Below are 27876 nucleotides of genomic sequence, written 5' to 3'. Positions count from 1 at the left end.
AGAGTAAGAATTGATAGCAAAATGGTTTATGGGATTTTTTTTTATTTGTGGCAATGGAAATGATCCAAAACCTAATGACATTGGTACAACTCTAAATTTACTAAAAATCATTGAATCATTCACTGTCAGTGGGTGAATCTTGTGGTACATCAATTATATCTCAATAAAGCTGTTTAAAACAACCCTTTACAGATACATGAAACAGCACTGAGGAGGAAATTTTACTGCTTCAAATGCATATGTCACCATATACACTAAAAAAAAATGATAAAAATCATCATCATCTGAAGACGTTAAAAGAACCATAAATAAAATGAAACAGTGTAAAAAAGACAAATGAAACAAATAAAATGAAACAGTGTAAAAAAGACAAATGAAACAATGTAGAAGAAAGGAAATAATAAACATGACAGAAGTTAATGAAATAGAAATAGAAAGCAACATAGAGTAAGACTGATTAAGAAACTCAAAAGTCAGTTTTTGAATATACAATAACATTAATGACCCCTTGGTGAGACTGATCAAGAAAAACAGAAGAGAAACACTAATAACTAAGGCCAGAAATGAAAAATGGACCATTCCTGTGCATCCGGAACATGCTAAAAAGAAAAAAAAAGTAGTATGAGTATGTTATAGAAACTGTATATACATTAATTTTTAAAGGTAGATTAAATGGACATTTTTTTAAAATCCTACTTGAATAAATAGGAAATCTGAGTAGCTCTCTGACTATGAAAGGAATTAAGTCCATGTCTAAAAAATTTCTTGGGGGGCAGCCCGGGTGGCTCAGCGGTTTAGCGCCGCCTTCGGCCCAGGGCCTGATCCTGGAGATCTGGGATCGAGTCCCACATCGGGCTCCCTGCGTGGAGCCTGCTTCTCCCTCTGCCTGTATCTCTGTCTCTCTGTCTCTCTCTCTCTCTCTCTCTCTCTCTCTCTCTGTCTATGAATAAATAAATAAAATCTTTAAATAAAAAAATAAAATAAATAAAAATTAAAAATTTCTTGAAAGGAAACTCTAAGCCCAAATGATTTCTCTGGCAAATTCTGCCAAACATTTAAGGAAAAAGTAACACCAAATATACACACTTTTCCAGATTTTTAGAATAACAGGGTACATTTCCCAAATTGTTCAATGAGGCCAGCCTGAAACTGATACCTAAACACGGCCAGAGCAGTAGTCAAAGGGCAACTTGTGACCGCTGTGTGTGACACATTGCATTGATTATTTCCACTTATCAGCACGATACCCCTTGTAGGCAGGCACAATTCTTCACCTCGCTTAATGGACCAGAAAATTGAGGTCTGCAGACAGTAAGGGATTTGCCAAAATCACGTAATGAGTAATTGTTGGAGCCACCCTGGAGTTCGGGTTGACAAATTCCAAAGGTCCCTGGCAGTTCCTTTTACTGTTTGAATTCTAGCCTCCTGCCTTCTCTGACTTCAGGGAAGACAGAAGCTTAGGAAACGGAGCCTTGAAGAAGTCAGGCAACTTGCTCAAGGTCACAAAAGAAGTTGGGGACAGAGCAAGAGGCAGGCTGGGACTGTGCTCCAGGCCCCTGCAAAGGACATGCAGAACTGGCCCACTGCATCCCCTGTTCCTGGGACTCTTTTTCAAGCCACTGCCAAGTGTGCCATACGTGGACCGCCAGAGGGCGTTCCCATCACCACCCCACACCGTGCGCCAACCTCCTGGGTTTAGGAATCTGCCCTGCAGAATTCCTACAGATCTAGACTGGAGTGCCCATAATCCCTGCTCTGCTGTGGGACCGGCTAGGGAAGGAATGCATGAAGCTGGAGGTAGCTGAACTCTGTGGTGAGGACTTTGGCCAAGGCACCTGGGTTCAAATTCTGACTCCTCTACGTACTGGCGTGACTTCAGGTAAGCCCTCCAACCTGTCTCTTGCCAGTCACCCAATCTGGCAAATGAGAATATCAATCATCACTAGTATTCCTATGCCTTGGAGTACATCAGGCACTGTTCTGGGCTCTCTCCACATATTACTGCAGGCATTCTTTACCACAACCTAATAGATTCTAGATACTAGGATTTCTGTTCCTCAGCTCAGGTATAAAGAGCTTATGTAAGGTACCCAACATCACAAAGCTGGGGTCTGGATTTGAACCCAGATCCATGCTCTTGACTACTGTACTGTCCTACATGATAATAATACCCTGTGGGTTCTTGTGAGGATCGAATAGACGAATACTCAGAAAACACCAGAGCCAGCACCAGTGAGGACTTGATAAATGCTGACTGCTGTCCTCACTGGGTACTGGACCCTATGCTCAGTGTTTTACACATGGCTATGAAACCAGAGCAGAGCAGGAATTGGCAGGTAGGAAGTCTAGAGGGAAATAAAAGGGAAACTTACCGGTGAATTGATGGCTTCTCTGGGCTGATTTCCTGCCTGTCCAGGAGAAGACAGCTCCAGAGAGAGTTAGAGTCCTGCTTAGTCCAGGAAAAGCCCGAAGGCTGAGCATACAGGTGGAACAGGTAGCCTCAGCAATGTGGGCCAGCAAGGCTGCAAGAAAGGGGGTCAAGCAGTTCCCCTGACCTACCACAACTAAAAGGCAGGCTCTGGAACCAGCAAGGGCCATCTCAGGTTAGTCTGCAAAGCTCAAGATTTAGCCCATCCCACCCCCACGCTGGCCATCAGTACAGGTTGGCATCCTACTGTGCTGTGTTGGAATGCCAACACGTAGGCACAGTAGGATGCCAACACGGCTCATGATTCCTTGGGTAAACAGCCAGCCAGTGCTCAGCAAAGGCCAGCCAAGACTCCCACCTGGTGATTCTAATCACCACAGGTCCCTGGCTTGACCTGACCTGTCCCGCACCAGATGGGACTCCAGGCAGCACTGCCTTATCCACAAATCTATAGAAGTTAGAAGGCCCTAAGCAACCATGCCAGTCCCACCTTCTATGGTTCGCAGAATTGGGCAAGAGGAACCCAAGCTACCCATTTGTGATGGAGTGATTTCACTTGAGGGTGATGGTTACTCTTAGAGGACTCTAGCCAGAAGCTCCTCCCAGGATTTGAGGTGAACCCTAAAAGACCAGCAGGTCTTTCCTGAATGAGACTCAGATGCATCAATGCTGAACAGGGCCCCCTGGTATGGAGGGAATGGATCTCACTCGCCTGAAGGCCATGAGCCATGGTCTGGCACACAGACCAGAGGTTCAGGGAACACGGAACTAACAAATGAACATCTGACTCAAAAGTACTTAAGAGAAACGTTCATGTAGAAAATTAGTCCCCCACATTAAGGTCCTCATGTTCATGGTTAAAGACAGTCAGGCTAATAATAGCCAGTCCTTGGTAGGTGCCAGTCACTAAGGAGATAAAATAACAACAATTTTAGCTCTGGCTGTCCTGAGTGAGGCCTAACCACGCGCTCACTGCTGCGCTAGGCTCACGGATGCATCCAGCCTTAACCATGTGTATATACATGTATATGTATTTTCAGAATTCTTTCAGAATCCATTTTATACACATAACCTTTGACTCTTAAATACTTCCGTGTTTATTTTCCAAGAATTTGGGATATTCTTTTTCAGTAAAGCTCTCAACTTCAGGAAAGTCAGCCATGCTACAACCCTTTCCTCTCATGTACCGTTCATATTCCAATCTTGTCAACTGTCCCAATAATGCCCTTTGTAGCACACATTCCCACAGTTAAGGAGGATGCATTGATGTACCCATCAGGGATGACTTGATGGTTTTTCAGGGGTCACCTCAAACCCTGGGGAGAAGCTTCTTGCTGAAGACCTCCCAGAATCACCGCCTCCTCCTCTGAAATCACACCATTACAGATGCCATGCCTCTTTGATCTCCTCCGAGTGGTAACACATTTTTGTCTTTTATGACACTGACACTTTTAAAGAACACAACCCCTGAAGTAATTAAATGGCACATACATATGGGAAAAGACTAATTTGACCCCCATTTCACACCATGTACACAAACCAGATCTAGATGGACTGCAGATCTAAATGTGATAAAATAAAGAAATAAATGCTTTCTAAATAAGAAAATAGGTTTCACAACATCAGGAGAGGCAAAGATTTCTTAAGCAGGACATAAGCAGCCCTGACTGCAGAATAAACAGAAGGATTGGGCCCCACTGGAACTATGCACTATGTTCACGGAAGATTCCATACAGATAGCAAAAAGTCAGGCCACAAACTTAGAGAAGCTTTTTCGCAATATATTTATCTCTCTCCCCGGCACTCCTACCAATCAATAGAAAACAATAATCTGACAGAAACAGTCACTTCTCCCCAATCTTACTTAAACAGGGTACTTCTCAAAAGACAACACCCTTAGCTAAGAGGGAGAAACTACATTATCTTTTAACCCAGGGGTTTCCAGCTCTTGTATATTTAACAAAAATGTTTAAGCTTATCTGGCTCTCCCATGTTTTATTCCAAGTAGAAAGTATAAACCAGACCATACCTCCCACAGCTCACCTGGAAATCTCATCATCTACTAGCTCATTTGTTCCACTTTCCACATTCATGTTACCACAGGTGACAGCGTTGCTAAACTTTCTGACTCTGCGGAGTAAGAATGCTCTTCCTCCTTCCCATAGCCTGGACCCTACTTTTCATTAAGCTCTTAACAACAACCTCCAAAAGGGTCACAGGCGTCCACTAACTGTCATTATAAGACCTTTCCAACTCAGCTGCCCCAAAACTACTACCTCATTCTCTTTGTTATGCAGCACCTCACCCACTCCCAGGTATCTAAATCTATTCTAGGTACTATAGTCTAATAATAAATTATCTAAAATTTTAATAGCTTAAACAACAGTTTATCATGCTCTTGTATTCTAAGGAGAGGAATTCAGGCAAGGCATGGCAGGAGTGGCTTGTCCCTGTCCTCATGATGGCTAAAGGCCCCTGCTGAAGGTTTTTCAGTAAAGGGCAACCACCATAATACCAAAAATAGAATAAATATCTTTTGAACCAATAGGAGAAAATTCAATCTCTTCCAGGCAAATAAATAAGAGACACCAAAAGAAAAAAATAGATAGTAAATGGAATATATGAAATAAAATGGTATGTTAGTGCTAATACAACAATAATTAAAAATAAATGTAAATAGGTGATTTTTGCCAATTGAAAGACAGAGACTCTCATTTTTGGTTCATAAAAATATATTCAACCAAATGTTATATAAGTGAGACATTTTTAAAACAAGAAAGCACAGGGGCACCTGGGTGGCTCAGTGGTTGAGCTTCTGCCTTTGGCTCAGGTCATGATCCCAGGGTTCGGGGATCAAGTCCCATATCAGGTTCCCTGCAGGGAGCCAGCTTCTCCATCTGCCTCTCTCTCTGTGTTTCTCGTGAATAAATAAATAAAATCTTTAAAAAAAAAAACCCACTTGGAAATGAAAGGATGGAATATAACAGACAAGTGTGAACCAAAACAAACTTAGGAAAGCAATCCTCATAGACAAAATAGAATTTAAGGCAAAATGTGTCATGAGAAACAAAGATAAGCGAAAAATAAGCAATAAAGAGAATATAATTATCAAAACTTCTGCTTTAACAGCCTCAAAGTACATCAGCCAACAACTGACAGAGATAAATGAATGAATAATTGTGACAGGAGATTTTAACATTTCCACTGAGAAACCAAAAGGGCAAGCAAGTAGAGAATCAGCATAGATGATGAATAAAAGAATAAGCTTGGGCAGCCCTGGTGGCTCAGCGGTTTAGTGCTGCCTTCAGCGGGGGGTGTGATCCTGGAGACCCAGGATCGAGTCCCACATCGGGCTCCCTGCATGGAGCCTACTTCTCCCTCTGCCTGTGTCTCTGCTTCTTTTTTTTTTTTTTTAATAATTTTTTTTAATTTTTATTTATTTATGATAGTCACACAGAGAGAGAGAGAGAGAGAGAGAGGCAGAGACACAGGCAGAGGGAGAAGCAGGCTCCATGCACCGGGAGCCCGACGTGGGATTCGATCCCTGGTCTCCAGGATCGCGCCCTGGGCCAAAGGCAGGCGCCAAACCGCTGCGCCACCCAGGGATCCCTGTGTCTCTGCTTCTGTGTGTGTGTGTCTCTCATGAATAAATAAAATAAAAATCTTTAAAAAAAGAATAAGCTCAAGTAATTATACATATACATGTATGTATACACATTTACGCATACTGAACAGATACTACCCATTATTTTTTAAGAAAACATCAAGCATTTATAAAGATAAAGCATATATGATTGCAAAACATCATAAATAAGTTCCACATGTTCAATATCATATATGGACATAACTCATTTTATTGTGCTTCACTTTACATGCTTCACAGATACTGTGTTTTTTCAAATTGAAGGTTTCTGGCAATCCTGAATCAAGCAAGTCTGTTGGCACCATTTTCCTGACATTTTCTCATTTCATGTCTCGGTGTCACATTTTGGTCATTCTCACAATATTTCAAACATTTGCACTATTATTATATTTCGTAGGGTCATATCTGATCAGTGAGTATGACCTGCAGAAAGCTCAGATGATGTTCAGCATTTTTTAGCAATAAAGTACTTTTTAATTAAGGTATATACATTGTTTTAGACATAATGCTGTCGGACACTTAATAGACTGTAGTGAGGTATAAACATAACTTTCTATATACTGGGAAGCCAAAACCTTTACTTGACTCACCTAATTGTGATATGCACTTTATTGTGGTGGTCTGGGACCAAACCAAACACATCTATTAGGTATGCCTTGTAGGTAATATTTTTTGCCCATAATGAAATAAAAGTAAATAACAAGATGGGCACCGGAGTGGCTCAGTTGGTTAGGCATCTGCCTTCAGCTCAGGTCATGATCTCGGGGCCCTGGGATCAAGTCCTGCATCGGGCCCTCTGCACAGGGTAGGGAGTCTGCTTCTCCTTCTCCTCTGCCCCTTCCCCATTCTCTCTCTCTCTCTCTCAAATAAATAAACAATCCTTTTTTAAAAAGTAAATGACAAAAGAGTAGCCTAAGGTTCTAAATACACTAAATGACTTATTGCTAAGTTACCCTGGTGTTAAAAATAAAACCATAAAGAATACTAAGAAACACACCAGAACATGACAATGATAACAGTCAATATCAAAAACTTGAGGGGCATCAAAAATTAGATGAAGACTTAATTTTAAATACATTTATAGGGAGACTGGAAATGTTAAAAAGTAGGAAAGCTAGGTAACCATTTAACTCAAGAAAATAGAAAAAGAACAGATTAAAAAACAAGAAATTTGAAAGGATGGTAAAAAATAAAAATAAATGAAGAAATCCATTTAAAAAAAAATAGATTTTAAAAAAACCAGTAAGGATTAATAAAACTAAAAACTAAAAGCTAACCCTTTGAAAAGATTAATTAACTGGACAGATCTCCCTAATAAGACTCACCAAGGGGAAAAAAGAAGAGAGAGAGAAAATACGTAAATAAAATATAGAAACCAAAAAAATTACTGTTATGGCAGAGATTTAAAAATAATAAATTTCTAGATATAAATTCCAAAATCGGCTCAATAAATAAAGAAACTTCAAAAGACTGATAAGGACTGATAAAACTGAAGTGCCCCTAAAACTCTAAACCAGCTCTGGATGGAACTTCTCTTTATTCCTGGAAACAGCACCCCTCATCCCTGGAAGGAAGTAATAATGTCATCAACCAGCAGAGGGCACAGGACCCTGGGCATTCACGCGAGGCCATATTCTGCATGCTGTGATCAGGCCTGTGATGAGCCATCCTGCCCGGAGTCCTTTGGGCGACTGATATGAACAAGGAGAAAAAGTGAGTTTCTCTCCTTCTGATATCACATAACCAGTCAGAACCAAATAACCTGGAGCTGCAGTGGCCACCTTTGTCTCCACCATACAGGCTAAAGCAGGAAAGCTGAATAAAGAGCTTAAAAAGAAGTTTTTTTAAAAAGAGAGTGACATGGCACCCAACTTGGAAGCCCTGGATCCAGCCAAGCCTGAAGGCCTCCCCACCCTTCAGAAATCTCCTCCATGAGACCCAATATATATTCTTTTTTGCTTTAAAAAAGTTTGTTGTCCAAAAAATAAATAAAAATAAATAAAATAAAATAAAAAAATAAAAAAAGTTTGTTGTCTGCCACTTCCAATCAAGACAACTAATAAAAATGCAGAAAGAGGGAAGGTGCTAGACTTTCGAGTGGAACGGTCTTGGATTTGAATCTCAAGGGAAGCTCTCACTTGAGCTCCGTGTGCCTCAGTTTTGTTATCTACACAGAAGTGATAATAAGAGTATCTACTTTGTAATGTCGTTGGAAGATTAGATGAGATAATCCATGGGAAGCACTTGGTTGCTTTTCTTCCATGTCTCTTTCCTACCAGAAGGAGGTCCCACTGGAGGCAGGACCTCGCTAGACTCATCCCCAGCCCACGCTTAGCACCGGGTTCTTCACAGATGTCTGTGCCACTGGGCCAGTTAAGGGCACCTGTGGCTTCCGTGCCAACTGCCGCCAGGCAACCACAAGCAGTGACGCAACTTCAGGCTCATTTTGATATTAAAAATACAACTTCAGGCAACTGAACGCAGAGGAAAGTTAACTTGCAGCATTGCTGTGTTTGCTCAAATGTCCTGGAAAAGACTCCCATTGGTTAATGTCTGGGGGGAGGGGACCACCAAATGGTGAAGGCCACTGGCCCCCCTCTAACCATTAACCAGCAGGGAAGCCGGCAAACAAGATTTAGCGGTGGTGCCCCGCAGGCCTACTGTACACATACTAGGACCCAGGACAGCCGGGCGAGCCAGCAGTTGCAGCCTGAGCCCTCTGCAGACCGTGAGTAGCACCTGGACACTGTCCATCCCTCCTGCTGCTGCCCGGCCGCCAGAATGAAGCCATGTACCTCTTGCTCATTTGATTTTGTTAATGGGCACTGAGCAGTAGGGCAGCCAGCAGTGACCTGAGGCCGGGCGTATGAGTAGTGACATGCAGAGGGTCTCACAGTCTGCGGGTCACCCCTGGGGGTTTGATTCCCCCCGGCCTGCAGCCTTGCAGGGGTTGGCACTGAGCTAAGAGCCATTCCCATCCGTTGTTCCACTGATGCTCCAAAGCCCAGCCAAGTAACATAAGCGAGACTGACAGCTGGGCGGGATGGCCGCAGGGCAGCACGCCTGCTGGGGGGTGCAGGCAGGGACAGTGTGCCCACTGGCACAGTGGACTGTGCGTGCCTCAGCCTCGCACACGCCTGCTCCTCGCTGGTCCACCTGGGGCGAGGATACTGCAGATGGAACAGGATGCCTTGCATCACACCACATGTCCTGAGGCTTAAGTGCAGAAGGCCCAAGACTCTACCCCACCCCTAGGGGTGTTCGTGAAAATAAAGAACACAGGGGATCCCTGGGTGGCTCAGCGAGTGAGTGCCTGCCCAGGGCATGATCCTGGAGTCCCGGGATCGAGTCCCACGTCAGGCTCCCTGCATGGAGCCTGCTTCTCCCTCTGTCTGTGTCTCTAACCTCTCTCTCTGTGTCTCTCATGAATAAATAAATAAAATCTTAAGAAAAGAAAAAAAGAAAAGAAAGAAAAGAAAAGAAAAGAAAAGAAAAGAAAAGAAAAGAAAAGAAAAGAAAAGAACCCAGTGGACATTTACTTGGAGCCTCATTTCAAAAATGAGAGACAAGAGGACATAAGTGAAACTCATGAAGAGTATCAATATTTTGCATTGTAATTTTGCTGGGTACTTTGTGGAGATCTGCTTGACTCTTGTTGCTTTGCTTTCTCTAGAGAACGGTAGAACGGCATGGCACAGGCCCTGAGGCCAGGCTGTAGGGCTTAGAATCTCAGCTCTCAACAGGTTACCCTCTACCTCCCTGGGCCCCAGTCTTCTCATCTGTAAAGTGGGCCCAGGATGACCCGCTGAACGAGGCCACAAAGGAAAGTACTCATAACCACCGTGCCTGATGTTCATGACAATCTCGGGAGCTGGATGGAGTTTTCATCCTTACCTTGGGGGGTTGACACAAAAGGGGATGAGGTACGAAATCCCAGAGACAGCAGGAAGAGGAGGGGAAAGCAGAACTCGTAACGGGGCAAGTGCACCCGGCTTGGGGCTGCACGCGGGACCAGGTCCTTGCCCAAAAGGGCTCCAGACAGCTGTGAAGGGGACAGGGCTAGCAGAAATCTCACTGCAGTGTGACGGGAGGAAGGGGGACCGCCACAGGGAAGCACAGAGAGCAGGGCTGTTGGAGGAGAGCTGGGACCTGTGTCTCCAAGGACACAAGGCAGTGAGCAGGGCAAGGCGGGGAAGGGATGGCCCTACAGAGTGGAGTCACACGGACAGGATGGGGGCAGGTCCATCTTTGTCCCTAGCTCCCGAGTCAGAGCCAAGCTCCATAAGCAAGGAACTGAGATGACCTGCCCTGCCCTGACCTTGGCAGTGGGATGATAATCTGGTGTGTGCTGGAAGAAACCTCAACACACCTGGCAGTGCTGTGCCTCAGCCCTCAAGGGGCCAAATTAGAGGCTGGGGTGGGGCTGTCACCAGGCATGGAGTCATGCAGACCCCACAGGCCATGTTAGTGAGGACCAACCCCTCCTGGAGTTAGTGTTTAATGGGTAGACTTCTGGTTGAGATGATGAAGTTCTGGAGATGGATGGTGGTGGTGGCTGCACGTCAATGGGAATGTACTTAATGCCACTGACTATACACTTAAAAATGATTAAAATGATCAATCTTTTGGACTTGAGTTTTACATATTCTGGATGTTAATCCGTTATCAGATATGGACTTTGCAAATATTGTCTCCCATTTTGTGGGTTGCCGCTCTGTTGATGGTGTCCTTTAGTGAACAAGAGTTTTTAATTTTAAAGAGTCCAATGTGTCTAATTTTCCTTTTTTTGCTCATAACTTTCATGTTGTATCCAAGAAATCATCACTAAATCTAGTGTCATAAAGTTTTCCCTCTATGTTTTCTTCTGAGTTTTATTTCGTCCTTACATTTAGGTCTTTGATCCATTTTGAGTTCATTTTTGCAGGTGATATAAGGTAAGGGTCTAGCTTCATTCTTCTGCATGTGGATAATCCAGTTTCCCATCATTTGTTGAAAAGACTATTTTTTTCTCCCACTGAATAGTCTTAGCACCATCGTCAAAAATCATTTGACCATATATACAAGGGTTTATTTCTGGGATCTCCATTCTATTCCATTGGTCCCCATATCTGCCTTCATGCCAGTACCACCCTGTTTTGGTTATTGTAGTTTTATATTGAATTTAAAAATCAGAAAGTGTGAGATCTCCAACTCTATTCTTCTTTCTCGAGACTATTTTGGAAATTCAGGGTCCCTTGAGATTCTATATGAGTTCTAGAGTGGATTTTCCTATTTCTGCAAAATGTTTCATTGGGATTTCGACTGCATCGAATTAGTAGATTTCTTAGGGTGACACTGACATCTTAAGTATTCCAATGCATGAACACAGCATGCCTGTCCATGTATTAATCTCTTAATTTCTTTCAGCAATGTTTTGTAGTTTTTAGAGCACAAGCCTTGTACCTGCTAAGTTAACTCCTAAGTATTTTATTCTTTTCGGTGCTATTGTAAATGGAATTGCTTTGTAAATTTCCTTTTACAGTTTGTTCAACTGTTTGTATATGAAAACAGAACTGATATGTATGTGTGTGCTGATTTTGTAGTCTGCTACTTTTCTGAATTCATTTCTTAGCTCTTGCAGGGTTTTTGTGGAAACTTTAGGGTTTTCTACATGTTGCTGTGATGTTGATCAGGTTGTCTATGAACAGAGATCATTTTATTCCTTCCTGTCCAGTTTGGATGCCTTTTATTTCTTTTTCCTGCCTACTTTCTCTGGCTAGAACTTCCAGTGCTGTGTTAAATAGAAGAGGCAAAAGTAAGCATCCTGCCCTGTTCTGAATCTTAGATGAAAGCTTTCAATCTTTCACTGTTACATTAGCTATGGGCTTTTCACATATTTTTTTTTATTATATTGAAGTAGTTTCCTTTTAGCCTTAGTTTGTTGAGTGTTTTTATCTTGGAAGGATGTGTTGAATTATGCCAAATGCTTTTTCTGCATCAAATGAGATGATCATGTTCTTTTTTTCTTCATCCTGTTAATGTAGTATAGCACATTGGTTGAGTTTTGTATGTAGAACCATCCTTGTATTCCAGAAACAAATCCCATTTGGTCATGTATAATCATCCCTTTAATATGCTGATGAATTCTATTTGATAGTATTTTTGTTGAGAATTTTTGCATCAATGTTCATAAGCAATATTCATCTGTACTTTTCTTTCCTTATAGGCTCTTTCTCTGGTTTTGCTATCGGGGCAATGAACAAGTTAGGAAGTGTTCTCTCCACTTTGATCTTTTTGGAAGGGGGATTCATGTGAATTCTTTAATCATTTGGTGGAGTTCAACAGTGAGGCCATATGGTCCAGGGCTTTCTTTGTTAGTGGATTTTCAATTAATGATTCTGGTTTGTTTGTTTGTTTTTTTACTATGTATAGATCTATTCAAATTTTCCATTTCTTGTGATTCAGTCTTGGTATGTTTTGTGATTCCAGAATGTTTTTTTCATGTTATCTAGGCTATCCAGTTTGTTGGTATGTAATTTTTTCCATAATATTCTCTTGTAGTCCTCTTTATAGAGTTTATTTATTTTTACTTTAGAGATAGAGTTGGGGGGAGGGGCAGAGGAAGAGAAAGAGAGAATCTCAAGCAGACCCCCTGCTGAGCACAGAGCCCGGTGCTGGGCTTGATCCAGGAACCCTGAGATCATGACCTAAACCAAAATCAAGAGTTGGGCATTTGACTGAGCCACCCAGGCGCCTCTCTTATAATTCTTTTAATTTTTGTAGAATTGTTAGTTTTAGTCCCCATTTTCATTTCTGGTTTTAGTAGTTTGAGACTTTTCTTTTTTTCTTACTCAATTTAGCTAAAAGTTTGTAAATTTTGTTCATCTTTTTGAAGACCATATTATATTGTATATCACCATACTATATTATACTATAATGATTAGGTAGATTTTGGTTTTATTGATATTTCTAGTCTTCCTATTCTCTATTTTATATGCCTCTGCTTTAATCTTTATTGTTTCCTTCTGCTACCCCATTCTCTTTTGGTGACTATTTAATTGGAATATCTTTTTCCATCTTTCCACTTTCATATTTATGTCTTTGGATCTAGAACGTGTCTCCTATAGTCAGTATATAGTTGGATCACTTTTTAAATCCATTCTGCTGGGGATCCCTGGGTGGCTCGGCAGTTTCGCGCCTGCCTTTGGCCCAGGGTGCGATCCTGGAGTCCCAGGATCAAGTCTCTTGTCAGGCTCCCCGCATGGAGCCTGCTTCTCCCTCTGCCTGTGTCTCTGCCTCTCTCTCTCTCTCTCTCTGTCTCTATGTCTATCAAAAATAAATACAAATAAAATCTTTATAAATAAATAAATAAATAAATAAATAAATAAATAAATAAATAAAAAATCCATTCTGCTGATCTCTGTCTTTTGATTGGGGAATTTTATCCATTTACATTTATAGTAATTGCTGATAAAGAAGGTCTTCTACCATTTCCTATTTGTTCTCTTACAGATTTTTTGTCCCTCATTTCCTGCATTACTATCTTCTTTTAGGTTTAGTCTATTTTTTTTTGTAGTGAAACATCTTAATTCCCTTCTCACTTCCTTTTGTGAACACTCTATAGCTATTTTCTTTCTGGGTATCACAGAAATTATATTTAACATCCTAAAGCTATAACACTGTCATTTGAATTTATGCCAGCTTAACTTCAGTAGCACACAAAAGCCCCTCTCCTATGTAGCCCCATCCACATACACATCCTTTTAGTTATTTAAGTCACAAATTATATCTTTATTAATTGTGTATCCAAAAGCATAGACTAATAATTGCTTTTCATGGATTAGTCTTTTAAATATATCAAAAATTAAAAGTGGAGTTACCAGGCAAAATTAGAATAATATGAGTTTTTCTAATTGTTCATATGTTTACCTTTACCAGGGATTTTTATTTCTTCCTATAGACTGTATTTACTCTCTAGTGTCCTTTTCATTTTAGCCAGAAGGACTCCCTTTAGCATCTCTTGTAGGGTGAGTTTAGTGGTAATGAACTCCCGCAGCGTTTGTTTATATGAGAATGTCTAGATTTCTCCCTCAATTTTTAAGGATGGTTTTGCCTGATCCAGGATTCTTGGTTGACAGGTTTTTTTTCCTTCCAGTCCTTTGAATATTTCAATTTGTTGCATATATAACCTTTCTGGGTCTCCATTTCTGCCTACCTCAATTCATAATAATAACCTACTTTATTAGCCTATTGATGAGGATTAGATGAGAAAATATAGGCAAAACACATAGGTCGGTGGTGGGCATCTGGGAGGTACTTGATAAATCATAGAAGTATAATCATATTTTCAGATGAGGAATTTGAGGTCCAGGGTCCTGACTTGTCCCAGGTCACATAGCCAATGTGGAGGAAGGAACTGAGATTTGAATGGGACCTCCATAGGGTCTTCTGCCTACCATTTCACCATGCCCCCACTGCCTCAGAGGCCCTACATTACCTAATGAGCATTCCTGATTTTCCAGGGCCTGATCATCCTGAACAATGCTGCTTGCTCTGTGCACCTATTTCCTCTGGCTGTCCACCAGTGACCTCTTGACTGTCCAGGCGAAGGACCCAGATACTGATGTGACCAAAAGTAGCTCTCACCGGGACTTGGCTCCAAAGAATGTTGACTTTGCCTTTAACCTGTATAGGCATCTAGTGGCTTCATCTCCTGACAAGAATGTCTTTATCTCCCCTGTAAGCATCTCCATGGCCTTAGCTATGCTGTCTCTGGGTGCCTGTGGCTATACACGGGTCCAGCTTCTCCAGGGCTTGGGCTTCAACCTCACCAAGATGTCTGAAGCTGAGATCCACCAGGGCTTTCGGCACCTCCGCCACCTCCTCGAGAAGTCAGACACCATGTTGGAAATGACTATGGGTAATGCCTTGTTCCTTGACCGCAGCCTGGAGCTCCTGGAGCCATTCTCTGCAGACACCAAGCACTACTATGATTTGGAGGCCTGGGCTACAGATTTCCAGGATGGGACTGGAGCCAGCAGACAAATCAATGAGTACATCAAAAATAAGACACAAGGGAAAATTGTAGACTTGTTATCGAAGCTGGATAGTTCAGCCATGCTCATCCTGGTCAACTACATCTTCTTCAAAGGTACCCTTCTACCCATCTCATTGCCAAGAATAGTAAGAGTCATCAAAACCCAGGGTGCATTCTTGGGCAAAGCCTTTGATTTTACAAAGCATGTTTTCATCTGTGAATCTCCATCTTTACCATAATCCTATTTGGAAGGTAGACTATATCCTCTTACATGTGATTAAAATGACACCCAAAAGAATTGACCAATTTACCCAAGCTCATGTAGGTTCATTTGAAGCTCAACTATGTAATCATGAACAGACTGACTGCCTCATGGTCTACAAATATTGGCTGAGTTCTGGCTGTGAGTCAGTCAGGGGCTGGAAGCCCAGCATAGAAGCGGACAGACACAGCCCACCCAGACAGACACAGCTCCTGCCCCTTCCCAGGAACTCCCTTAGATTGCCCCTATGCCACACACTTCCCCAGTGCTCACAGCCAGCTCTGACCAAGTTCCAAATTCCAGCCCTTCCTCACCAATTTGGAGTAGGGTTTTCCAAAGTTCTTGTTCATAAAATTACCATTTCAACTTGTTAAAATTAGAGATTCCAGAGCCCATGCCATACCTACTGAGGCAAAGCTCCTGCAAGCAAGTCCTAGAATTTGTATTTTTAACAAGGCCCCTCCCCCAATCATTTTTATGATCAGACAATTTGGGGATACATTGTCCTTGAGAAGAAAATCTACAGCCCTTAGTCTATAGCACTGGTTCTCAACCCAGAGTGATCTTCCCCCCCTTCTAGCCTCAGAGACGCTTGGCAATGTCTACAGATACTTGGAGTTGTCACGATTGAGGGTGAGGTGGGGTGTGTTCCTGGCACCTAGTAAGTAGAGGCCAGGGAGGCTGCCAAACCTCCTAGTGAGCTGGACAGCACCCCACAATGATATCTGCTCCAGAATGGCTATCATCCCAAGGCTGAGAAACCCTGGCCTAGAGTCATCTGCTTCTCTGTCCTCTCCAGCCTCATGTCTCAACACTTTCTCTCCTCCAAGTTCCCAACATACAGCACACACACAGCACACACACACACACACACACACACACACACAGTGTGGAACCACACCAAATTTCTTCCAGGTCCTTGAGCATGACTGTCCTCATGGAAGCCTGAGTTAGTTCCCTATGGTTGCTGTAACAAATTACTACAAACATGGTGGCTTATCTTACAATTACGGAGGTTAGAAATCCAAAAATGGGTCATGTTGGGATAAAGTTAAAGTGTTGGCAGGGTGTGTTCCTTCTGGAGGCTCTAAGGGGGAACCTGTTCCTTGCCTTCCCCAGCTTCTGGAAGACACCTGTGTTCCTTGACATGTGGCCCCTTTCCTCTTGAAGCCAGTAATCATATCCCCATGACCTCTCCTCTGACACTGCCCCTCCTCTTCCACTTTTAAGGAAACCCTTATGATGATGCTGGGCCCATGTGGATAATCCAGAATAATCTCCTCATCTCCAGATCATTTGATTAGGAACCTCAATGTCCTATTGCCATGCAACATAACATAGTCACAGCTTCCACGAATTAGGAAATGGGCATATTCGGAGGGCCGTTCTGCTGCCACAAAACCCTTACTCTGTCGCCTGAGCCCTCCCCCAACTAGTCTATGCCTAAAACTTCTTCCCAGTCTTCAAGTCTTGGCCTTAAAGTTACCTCATCCATGAAGCTTCCCTGATTCCCTCAGTCAAATCCTGGCTTTTCATCCATACCCCCTACAGTCTTCCCACACCTCATCTTAACAATCATCTTGTTAGACCTTGTAACCCTGGACCAACGTGGTTTGGTTTCAATTAAATAGTCATATTCAAAGAAATGAATGTGAAAGAGGAAAAAAAAAGTAATGACCACATTTAAAGTGTATCTCTCAATAGCATTTAAGCTCATCCAGAGCAGTCTCCAGAAAGGATCTCTATATACCCTCCTTTTCTCCCCAGCTTCCACCACACCAAATTTCTACCAGGTCCTTAATCATGACTGTCCTCATGGAAGCCTGAATTAGTTCCCTATGGCTGCTGTAACAAATTACTACAAACATGGTGGCTTCTCTTAAAAGAGGCCTCCCATGAGCCAGCAGCACCCTGCAGCTCTTTGTTACCTGTCAGACTTACCATCCTGGTGCCCCCTCACCCCGCCTTCTATCCTCCATCCTCTGCACAAGTCTGGGAACCCATCTGGCAGAGGCAGGCATGATGCTGACCTTGGAGGGTGTGAAGCTGACAAGACAAAGGCATCATTTTTTTCCTCCACCTTCACTAAGACATAATAGACTTATAACACTGCATAAGTTTAAGATGTACAAGGTGATGACTTGATATATGCATAATTGCACAATGATTACCAAAATCATTTGGAGTTAACACATGCACCCCCTCCCATAGTTACCTTTGTGTGTGTGTGTGTGTGTGTGTGTGGTGAGAATCCATCAGGTGTGCTCTCAGCGACTTTGAGGATATGATACAGTGTTGTTGACTTTAGTTCCCACGCCTACGTTAGATCCCCAGAACTAGTTCATCTTATAACTAGTTTATAACTTTGATCACTTCACCCATTTCTCCCAACCTCCTGTCAGGGGACAAACCATCATTTTACTCTGTTTTTACGAGTTCCAGAGTTCACATTCTACTTATAAGTGAGATCACTCAGTATTTGTCTTTCTCTGCCGGGGTCATTTCACTTACAATAATACCTTCAAGGTTCATCCATATCAACACAAATGGCAGGTTTCCCTTCTTGTTTGTGGCTTAATAATATTCCACTGTGTGTGTGTGTGTATGTGTGTGTACTCACACACCATGTTTTCTTTATCCATCATCCATCAGTGGACATTTGGGTTGCTTCCACATCCTGAATATTGTTCATAACACTGTGATGGACAGAGGAGAACAGATGTCTCTATGAAACAGTGTGTGCATTTCCTTCTGATATGTTCCAATGAGCGGGATTGTTAGATCAGATGGAATTTCTATGTTTAATTTTTTTAAGAACCTCCACAGTATTTTCCAAGTACAGTTGGCTGCACCAGTTTACATTCCTACCAACACTGCAGGAGGGTTCCCTTCTCTCCACATCCTCACCAACCCTTGTTATCTCTCCACTTTTTGATACGAGCCATGTGCATAGGTGTGAAGTGATAAATCATTGTGGTTTTGATTTTATTTCCCTGATGACTAGTGATGTTGAGCACCTTTTCATGTACCTGTTGGCCATTTGCATGTCTTATTTGGAAAAAGAAAATGTCTATTCAAGTTCCAAGCCCATTTTTAATTGAATTATTTGGGATTTTTTTTTTTGCTATTGAGTTACATGAGTTCCTTAACCCTCTATCCAGTAGACAGTCTGCAAATATCTTCTCCCATTCTGTGGGGTGCCTTTCATTTCGTTGACTGTGTCTTTTCCTGTGCAGAAGCTTTTGATTTGATGTAGTCCCTCTTATTTATATCTTCTTTTGTTGCTTTTGGAGTCACATCCAAAAACTCAACACCAAAACCTCATTGATGTTGAGGAGCTTCTTTTTCCCTACGTTTTCTTCTAGGAGCTTTGTGGTTTCACACCTTGTGTTTAAGTCTTTAATCCATTTTGAGCTAACATTTGCAAGTCAGGTAAGATATGGTCCAATTTTTTCTTCTGCATGAGCATCCAGTTTTCCTAACACTGTTTACTGAAGAGATTATTTTTTTCCCCATTGAGTAGTCTTGGCTCCCTTGTCAAATATAAGTTGACTGTATGTGCAAGGTTTATCTCTTGGCTTTCAATGCTGCTCCATTGGTTTCTGTGTCTGCTTTCATGTGAGTACCATACCCTTTTGATTACTATAGCTTTATAATGTAGTTTGAAATCAGAAGCATGATGCCTCTAGCTTTGTTCTTTCTCAAAATTGCTTTGGGTACTCAGGGTCTTTTATATTTCCATACAAAAGGCAACATTCTTTACCCTTGACCACGGGAGGGTCAAGGAGCCTGGGAATGTGTGCCCAGAAATGTTTCTGGGTGCTTCCAAATTCCGCAGGTCATCTCTCCCACAGACTATGTGCTCATGCACAATATCCTTGTCTCTTTCAAGACCCCAGTGCCTTTGCACAGTGCATGGGATGGGGAAGGAGCTCCATAGTGTCTGCATAGAGATTCTGGCATAGAGAAGGACAGTAAACCCAGGTACAAAGCGAGGGTACTCCTGAGCCTGAGAGGGGGTTTGTGGGCCAAGTGCCAGCACATCATTTGTAGTGTCATTTGGCACAGGGCTTTCCTCTCACAGGTTGCCAGCATTCTCATGACCGACCACACTAGGGCTGAGTTGAAGGAAATGATCGCTCCCAGTAATAAAATCAGAGAGGCTTTAGACTTCTGGAGGCAGGACCAGCCGCCAACCAGGCTCTGTGCTGCCTTGCTGTACACGGATTTTCTAGGACGCAGAAAAACTAACTGGCAGGCCCGTCCTTAAGCTGGGGATCCCCTACCATGTTTCCAGCAAGCCAGCATAGCAAATAGCAATGAGGAGTGACGTAGCTATCATCACTCAGCCTCAGACATGTAAAGCATCCCTGGCACGTTCCTTCCTTACTTAGTGAACTATCTTGACATTTTTTTTTTTTTTTTTTGGAGAACATGAAAAATGCAATTGAAAGATTTTCCATAGGAATCATCCTTGCTGTCTCCAATTTGCCTCCATAAATTCTTAAGCTTCCCTACCATGAGTTCTCCTGAGCGAAGAATTTTCAAGAAGAAATCCCTTAAAGGAGAGGTTAGGCCCCATCCTGCATTTTGTTTTGTGCCAAACCAGATATGGTACACTTTCTTCTAGAAAAGGAATACTCAGCAAAAAGCAAACAGCAAATTTTTAAGGATGATAAACTTAACACTGAAAAATACTCTTTTTTTTTTTTTTGCTGTGAATTGGACAAGTTAGCCACAACTGACCACCAGCCTTCAGCCTAGGAGATCCCAGACCCTCTGGAGGATGGTTTGAGAACCTTCAAGTTATCTCACCTGCTGTGAGGCAGCCAGACTATGACATCACATCAGTGATCAGGAATGGGGCAGACACAGCTCCTGGGCCTCCAGGCTCTGCATCCACAGCCTTTCCCTCCATCCTCCTGCCTCTCCCTACTGCCTCCCTTAGCGGCCCTTACAGGGGATTGAGGCGGGCTCAGAATAAGAGTTCTGACCCTGGGGTCCCTAAATCCCAGGCAGTGTGATGGAGAAGGGTCTGCCTGGAGCTCTGCACCAGCCCCCCCCCCCCCAACCAGCCTCAGTTGGGAAACAGCTGCCAAGGCCTCTGAGGTCAAAACAGCCAAGAGCCCCTGGACACACTGTCCTCACTCACCTCCAGAGCTGAGGTGTTAAACCTGGAGCACCAGAGGCCCTGGTGAGGTCAACTCATGTCTTTAAATATTCAGAGTCCTATCACCAGAGGACTCACAGTTGCTTGGAATAAACCCAGAGGGGCCGAAGAGGCTCAGCAGATGGGCCTCACAATCAGGCAGGCTTTGGCTCTAAGGAGCAATTTTCCTCCCATGAGAGCTGACCAGTAGCCGAAAGTCTAGTCTGTGAAGGTAGTGAGCTCCCCATCACAAGGCTGACAAAGAGGCTGTGTGATGCCACCCCGGAACACAGTAGAGGGATTCAAGCCCAGCTGTGGGGAGGAGGCTGTGACCTTGAAGGTGTCTTCTCACCCTGACTTTGCCTCCAGGAAATGTGGTGTGGCCCCTGGGGCCCCACGGGAGGTCAGGAGCCTCCCTCGGGGGAGGGGACACAACCCACCGGGCAGCTGGGCTTCTGCGGCCAGACATCAAGGCGTGGGCATGAAATGCATGATCTGTTTCTCCAAACCTCTCCCACCCCGACCTTGAATCTGCAGCCCAAGCTCCATTTGGCACCATTTCTGTCCAGAGCCTTCCTGCCCAGGATCCACTCCAGGCAGTTGCGGGGGAAGGGAGAGGCAAAGTCTGGTTTATTGAGTCGTACCCCCAAATCTAAGGGCCAGCATTCTCCTTTGTCGCCCTTCTTCCATTTTTAGAGGCTCAGACACAGAATTAATCCTCAATCCATTTCGGAGAATGGAGGACAGAGGTGGCTTTAAAGTGCTGGGCATCTCACAACTTTCGAGGAAATCCTAGCCACTCTGGTGGGGACCTCGCAGGGAGCAGCCACCGTGACACCTGCTTAGCACTCTGCCACCACCCAAACTGCATTCTCCTGGGGCTCTCACGGGCCTGTCTCCTGCCACCCCTCTCCTTCCTTTCCAGGCACCTGGGAACACCCCTTTGACCCAGAAAGCACCAGGGAGGAGGACTTCTACGTGAACGAGACCACCATGGTGAGAGTGCCCATGATGTTCCAGTCGAGCAACATCAAGCACCTTAACGACCAGGTGCTCCCCTGCCAGCTGGTCCAGCTGGAGTATATGGGCAATGGGACCGTCTTCTTCATCCTCCCAGAGGAGGGGAAGATGGACACGGTCATCGCCGCGCTGAGCAGGGACACCATTCAGAGGTGGTCTGAGTCCTTTACCAGGAGGTAAGTCCTTCTCCTTGTCCCCACCAACTCACCCTGCAGGGCTCATATGTTTTCTTCTGAGGGTCCCCAAGGGCTTGAGGCTCTCTGACCAAGAGGTCACCTCGGTTTACCCACCTGTCCATTGTCACTGAGATGCTTTGGGGCATTCCACAAGGGGAGGTCCCCTTTCCTGGAAGGCTAAGAGACCCCTCTGCATTATCACATTTTTGCATCATCGGCTTAAATTGAGTTCCCCAACCCCCCAACCCCTCGCTTATCTGTTTTTTTATTATCTTGCTTACCTGGATGGGTAAGCAAGATACTTACCAGGTATGGGTAGGACTCCCGGCAGAGGCCAAAATCTAACGAAATGGCAGTCATGCCCATGACGGAAAGAGCACAAAGCCTATGAATGATTCTCAAGTCACTCAGGGGGGTAGCCCTTCTTCAATCTATCAATCCATCAGTAAATACGTAAGAAAGGAAAGGCATAAGTAGGTAATAAATGAGTAAAAGAAAGGGAGCGAGGGGTGTAAATGTAGAGGGGCTGGTGGTAGGGAGGAGAACCAGCCCGTGAATGCCCAACCTCAGGCCCACACCAGGGGCAGGTTCCAAGCACACACACAGGGAGGCCTGGAATGAATGATGAATGAATGAGTGATTGAACCCATTGCCCCCAGGCACCCCTGAGCCAGACAGCGATTGAAATTATGGTGGAGCATGTGCGCAGCCCCAGCCCACTCCTTGGAGGAGGGGCCAGGTGTTCCTGAACATGATCCTCACTCTTGTGAGATTGCTTGTGCCCAAGCAATCAGAGCAGTGCCATCAGGGTGGGACCTGGTAGTGGCTGTGGTGGTGGAGACCCAAAGGGCGGAGAGGACACAGGAGGGGAAGTGGGCATTTGGATGTGCAGTGGCTCAGGAAGGCCTCCCGAGCGGACTATATTCCACTCCAGAGCAGAAAACCAGATTCTGGTGGAGCTGATGGTGTGCAGTGACGTCAGCTGTGTCAGAGCAGGAGAGGAAGTGTGATGCGGGAGGAAGGTGGGGAGGCCTGGCCACGAGCGCCCACGGAGGAGGAAAGGGCGCAAACCAAACACAGGAGGCCGCACCCAGAGCACCAGCAGGGCCGGGCAGCAGCTGCCAAGAACGAGGCAAATTCTACTTGAACGCAATTCGTCATCCGAGTTTTGCAGGCAAAAAAATCTAGAAAGAAGCTCTTCTACTTTAATACACATGCAGGTTTTGGGTTTTACGGTTTCCAGTTATTTTTATTTTGAGTTGCAGCCTCAGATTGCTGCTCAGCTGGAGCTTCTGGAGAGGTTGGTCCAATTCCATGAATAGAGGCCGAGGCGCCTGCGAGTTGGACCTCACCCCTGCAGGGAGGAGCCAGGAGTTGGACTTCACCCCTGCAGGGTCGAGCTGAGCCGTCAGCTCCGTGTTTCCTAGAAACTGGCCACAGCCACGTGGGGACCCAGCGGTGTTGTTAGAGTCCTGGAGCCACCGCACCTAACCTTGAGCATGGGGGTGGGGGTCGGGTGGGGAGGTGTGCACGTGGGCCTGGTTTGGGCCACGTGAGGGATCCCTGGCTGGCTCCTCACCACTGCAACTGCCCCGTCCCCCCCACACCCCTGCCCTTCCAAGGGAGCCTGTGATTCCAGAACAGCGCCGCCAGGGGGGTGATTATGTGCCACTCCGGCTCCTACTCTGTTGTAAATGACAAGGATCATCTTTTCTTTTTACACCAAAAATGATATTTTCACTAAAACACTTTAGCTTAAAAAACATCAATAATACATGCCATTTTCATCTAGATTTAAAAAAATAATAAACATCCAAGGCAGATTCTTGTACCTTTAGGCGTCATATATGATTGGAGATGAATACTCTATCCAAATGACACTCTCCTAGCCCCAGAAGGCAGACGCTGTGCTCCTCACCTCCGGGTCTGTCACCCCTCCTCCCACCTCACCCCTCCTGGGATCACCTCCTCCCTCCCCGCCCTGAAGTGTCATCCCTCAGGGTCCAGCTAGCTCGCCTCCTATGGAAGTCTTCTTGCCCCCCACACAGAGCTAGTGGGTGCCCTCCCTCCCTCCTCCCTCCCTCCTCCCTCCCTCCTCCCCCCCTCCCTCCTTCTCTCTGTCTCCTCCCTCCTTCCCTTTCCCTCCTCCTTCCTTCCCTCTCTCTCCTCCCTCCTTCCCTTTCCCTCCTCCCTCCCTCCTTCTCTCTCTCCTCCCTCCTTCCCTTTCCCTCCTCCTTCCCTCCTTCCCTCTCCCTCCTCCCTCCCTCCTTCCCTCTCCCTCCTCCCTCCCTCCTTCCCTCTCCCTCCTCCCTCCCTCCTTCCCCCTCCCTCCTCCCTCCCTCCCTCCCCCTCCCTCCTCTCTCCCTCCCTCCCCCTCCCTCCTCCCTCTACCTTTTCCCACAAGGCAATGGAGCTTTGAAGCAATGGGTCTGTGGCCTCTTCACAATTCTGCTGCTTCCCAGTGGTGTGACTTTGGGGGAATCCCTCAGCTCCTCTTGAGTTCTCTCTGTCTGGACATTGAGGATACTGGCCCCAACTTCCCAGGGCTGCGTGTGCATGCGTGCATTTGATTGTGATACAGAAGCTAAAGGAACCCAGCTGGTGTTTGGTATCGGCCAGGATTCCCAACTGCTGTTTGCTCTTCTCCATCTAGAGAAGTGCCCTTGTTGCCCTGCGTTGCCTTGTTGTGTAAATGAGGATGAGCACAGAGAGGGACAGAACTTGGTTAAAGCCACACAGCATTCATGGCACCCCTGTTCCCAGTGGGTGTTCCCTCCACTCCTCTGTGTCTGCCCTGGGGGTGCCTGGGGTACCCCAGGGGCTTCTGTAGGATTGCTTTTCTTCAATGTCCAGTGGTCCAGCTAGACCACAGTGGAATCTGCTCAATGAACGAGGCCCCGAGAGGAAGCTGCCTGAGTGATGCAGAGAGAGGTAAACCCTGCCTTTAGTTCTGTCCTTTCCCCTTTTCCCCAAAGATCGTGGTGTCCGGCTGTGAGGCAGGGTCTGGAGGGATCACAGGGGTAACAGAAGTCGGCTGGCTAGGCCCAGACCCAGGAAAATCTAACCCTGTCTACTTACCTCCCGAGCAGCCAGGTAAACCTGTACATCCCAAAAGTGTCCCTCTCTGGAGCCTACGACCTCAGGGCCATCCTGAGGGACATGGGCATTGCAGACTTGCTGGATAATGGGGCAGATTTCTCCGGCATGACCCGAGAGGCCCAACCGAAGTTGTCAAAGGTAAGTGTCGGTAGAGCCCATCCTTTCCCCTCTCATCTCCCCCCCCTTATTATGCATAATAATTAGCAACATGGAGCCCACTCATGAATAGGTCTCTAAGCCCATGTACCCATTGTGTCAGGTCATACAGAGCATGCAGCGTGGAAAACAGAGTGGTCATGGCAGGACCGTGTGTGGCCCCCACCAGAAAGGATCCAGGAACATGGGAAATGTCAGAAAGTCATATCACACCGTCTACCCACTACATTCTTTACCTTCAGTCTTTAGCTTCATGCTCTGTCGGTCACTCAGTCACTCAGCAAACGTTTATTGACACCCACTCTGCACCCCACACCGCGAGGCACTGGGTATTCCTCCAATACTGAGACATGGCCCTGCCCTCGCGGGTTCTCACGGTCATGCGGGTGACAAAACAAGAGAGGGGACAGGAGAAAGCCATCGTGGCAGCAGCCCTTCCTGCAAGCGCACAGATGTGGACCATCGCGGTGCACACAGTACGTGCTCAATAAAACACATGGTATGCGAAGGATTGAGGCAAACAGCCGCCTCCTCATAGGGGGAGCATAACTTCTCCAAGGAGGAGCCTCTGGCTTGGCAAAGGTAGACCACTCGCCCCGGCCACACAGGTAGTAAGTGACACCCTGACGTTCAGCTTAGGGTCTATTTGACTCAAAACCTCATTTCCCAAGACAAACCGCAGGGCTCCCCATCCCAGCTCCGCTTCTTCCTGTACCTGCTTATGGAGCTTCTTAGAGCCTGTGGCTCCTCACTGTACAGTCAAGGAGGGTGCCCCCTCCCATAGGACGGTGATAATCAGCCAGTTCTGATCCACGGAAGGTCTTTGACGCAAGCTCCTCCAGGGTTTGCAGAGCTGGTCTCAGAACTGCTCCTAATTGTGGTCACAGCGAGAGGTCGCTCCACAGCCCGGCTTGGTTCTGAGCAGGTGCGGGCGCTCTGCCTAAAGGGGTCCCTCCCATTTGGCTAGCAGGGTGCAAAAGGAGCCAGGCCCACCCCACCCCCCCAAAACCCAGTTAGGAGTGCCTGGTGTGGATGCTGATGTCCAGTTAGTACCCTGAGACACCCGGTCTCCCTGTGGTGGGCCCCGTCCGCCCGCTTCCTAGGTGTGACCTGGTTCTGGAGGTGGACAGGCCTTGGCCCTAGTCCCGGGGCTGCCACTTAGACGTGAAGCCAGCAAGTGACCCTCCCTGAGCTTCGGCTCTGCCCCCCGTGAAGGCGAGGGTGGGAGGGTGGCAAGGTGCCACGTGCAGCAGGTGCTCAGCCCTCACCTCTGGCCTCACCTTCGGCCTCCACCAGGTGGTCCATAAGGCTGTGCTGCAACTCCACGAGAAGGGCTTGGAGGCAGCCGGCCCCGCCGGGGTCACGCCAAACGTGGAGTCTGAGCCTCTCACCTTCCACTTCAACCGGCCCTTCATTGTCATGATCTTCGACCACTTCACATGGAGCAGCCTTTTCCTGGGAAAGGTTGTGAATCCGACCTAAGGGTGCATCCCCCACCCCGGGAAGCCGCAGCCCCAGCCGAGCCTGTGCACCAGGGACCCCACAGAAATGCTCTGAGGAGCAGCAATGCCGCCCCCCCCCCCACCGTCTTCTCCAGGTTCTTCTGTCCAAATAAATAACCATCACTGCAACCACTGGCAGGTGCGGATGGAGTGGGGCAGTTGGCAAACTTGGAATGATAGAAATGCGATATCGCAACGTGATAGAATTTCCTGGTCTTGATCCTTGTGCTGTGGGTGTGTAATGTGTGGAAGCTGGGTGAAGGGTGTAACAGAAACACGATTGCTTTTGTAAATTTTTGCAAAGTCTGAGATTATTTCTTTAATCTTTTAATTAATTAAATCTTTTAATTAAAATTAATCTTTTAATTTAAAAGGAGAAATCACGCAAGGCCCAACAGAAAGACATCTCTGATGTGCTGGGGGAGAATGACGTAACATCTTCAAAAAAGAAAAAGAAGGAAACAAAGCAATCCTTCAAACACAAAGGCAAAATAAACGATTTTTTTTTTCCAGACAAACCAAAGCTGAGAAAGTTTGTCACCATCCTACTATAAGAAAAATTTCAAGTAGCTCTTCAGGCTGAAACAAGATGATTCTCTTTTTTATTATTATTTTATTTATTTATTCATGAGAGACACACAGAGAGAGGCAGAGACACAGGCAGAGGGAGAAGCAGGCTCCATGCAGGGAGCCTGATGCAGGACTCGATCCCAGGACCCCAGGATCACAATCTGAACCAAAGGCAGACGCTCAACTGCTGCCTTTGGCAGTGTTGTGAGTGAGCCACCCAGGGGTCCCTGAAACAAGATGATTCTAAGTGAAAATTTGGACCCACATAAAAGAATGAAGAATGAATTTACCTGGAAAGGGTAAATACGTGAACAAATAGAAAACGTAAAGTATAATTAACTGTCTAAAGCAAAAGTAGTTAACAGTTTGTTGCTTCAAGCTCCTGTGCTCCCTTTATCCCTGCCCTGCAAAACCTGATCTGGACATGATGTTAAGCTTTGTCAATAGAGGGCGCGAGAGAAACGTTGCCTGAGGAGGAGGCTTACCCTCCTGGTTTAGGGCAAATAGCATTAAATGAGAGAAGGAAGAGATATAGATAGATAGATAGATATTAATAGATAAATAATTATGAAATTTATAGATAGCTGGGAAGATGACTGATTTTATATATATAAAATATATAAATATATAAAGAGTATATATAGTAAAAATATATAGTGTATATATATATATATATACACACACACACATTATATAGATAGTATATATATATCACCTTACTTAATAAGAAAACACTAAATGCATTCCCACTAAGGTCAAGAGTAAGACAGGGCTGGTTATATCCACCACCATGTCACATCGTGCTGGGGGTATTAGGCAATACAATTAGACAAGAGAAAACAGAGGGATGGAATT

The 27876-nt window shown here is 45.3% G+C and overlaps 1 protein-coding gene across 3 annotated transcripts; it reads left to right on the top strand.

The window, feature by feature from the left end:
* The first annotated feature begins 1365 nt into the window (after positions 1 to 1365).
* LOC112907362 (corticosteroid-binding globulin-like) lies at positions 1366 to 27028 on the top strand. 3 transcript variants are annotated; one of them, XM_025982594.2, is made up of 5 exons: positions 1366 to 1879; positions 14573 to 15201; positions 21424 to 21694; positions 24784 to 24931; positions 26246 to 26969. In XM_025982594.2, the coding sequence occupies exons 2-5, from the start codon at positions 14592 to 14594 to the stop codon at positions 26429 to 26431; spliced, it is 1215 nt and encodes a 404-aa protein (XP_025838379.1). In that variant the 5' UTR covers positions 1366 to 1879; positions 14573 to 14591; the 3' UTR covers positions 26432 to 26969. The 3 variants fall into 3 exon arrangements, with proteins under 3 accessions (XP_025838379.1, XP_072618332.1, XP_025838380.1); XM_072762231.1 differs by having other exon boundaries at positions 1376 to 1879; positions 26826 to 27028; XM_025982595.2 differs by lacking the exon at positions 1366 to 1879 and adding an exon at positions 8676 to 8799.
* The last annotated feature ends 848 nt before the right edge of the window (positions 27029 to 27876 follow it).

This window comes from Vulpes vulpes, chromosome 6, assembly GCF_048418805.1.
Source record: "Vulpes vulpes isolate BD-2025 chromosome 6, VulVul3, whole genome shotgun sequence".
Taxonomy (NCBI): Eukaryota; Metazoa; Chordata; class Mammalia; order Carnivora; family Canidae; genus Vulpes; species Vulpes vulpes.
The sequence above is the reverse complement of the archived record's forward strand: the minus strand, read 5'-3'. Positions and strand labels throughout refer to the sequence as shown.

Coding starts and splice junctions, on each gene's coding strand:
- LOC112907362 (XM_025982594.2), top strand. CDS start 14,592: ATGCTGCTTGCTCTGTGCACCTATTTCCTCTGGCTGTCCACCAGTGAC. Junction 15,202..21,423: donor CAACTACATCTTCTTCAAAG/GTACCCTTCTAC, acceptor CTTCCTTTCCAG/GCACCTGGGAACACCCCTTT. Junction 21,695..24,783: donor TCTGAGTCCTTTACCAGGAG/GTAAGTCCTTCT, acceptor CCTCCCGAGCAG/CCAGGTAAACCTGTACATCC.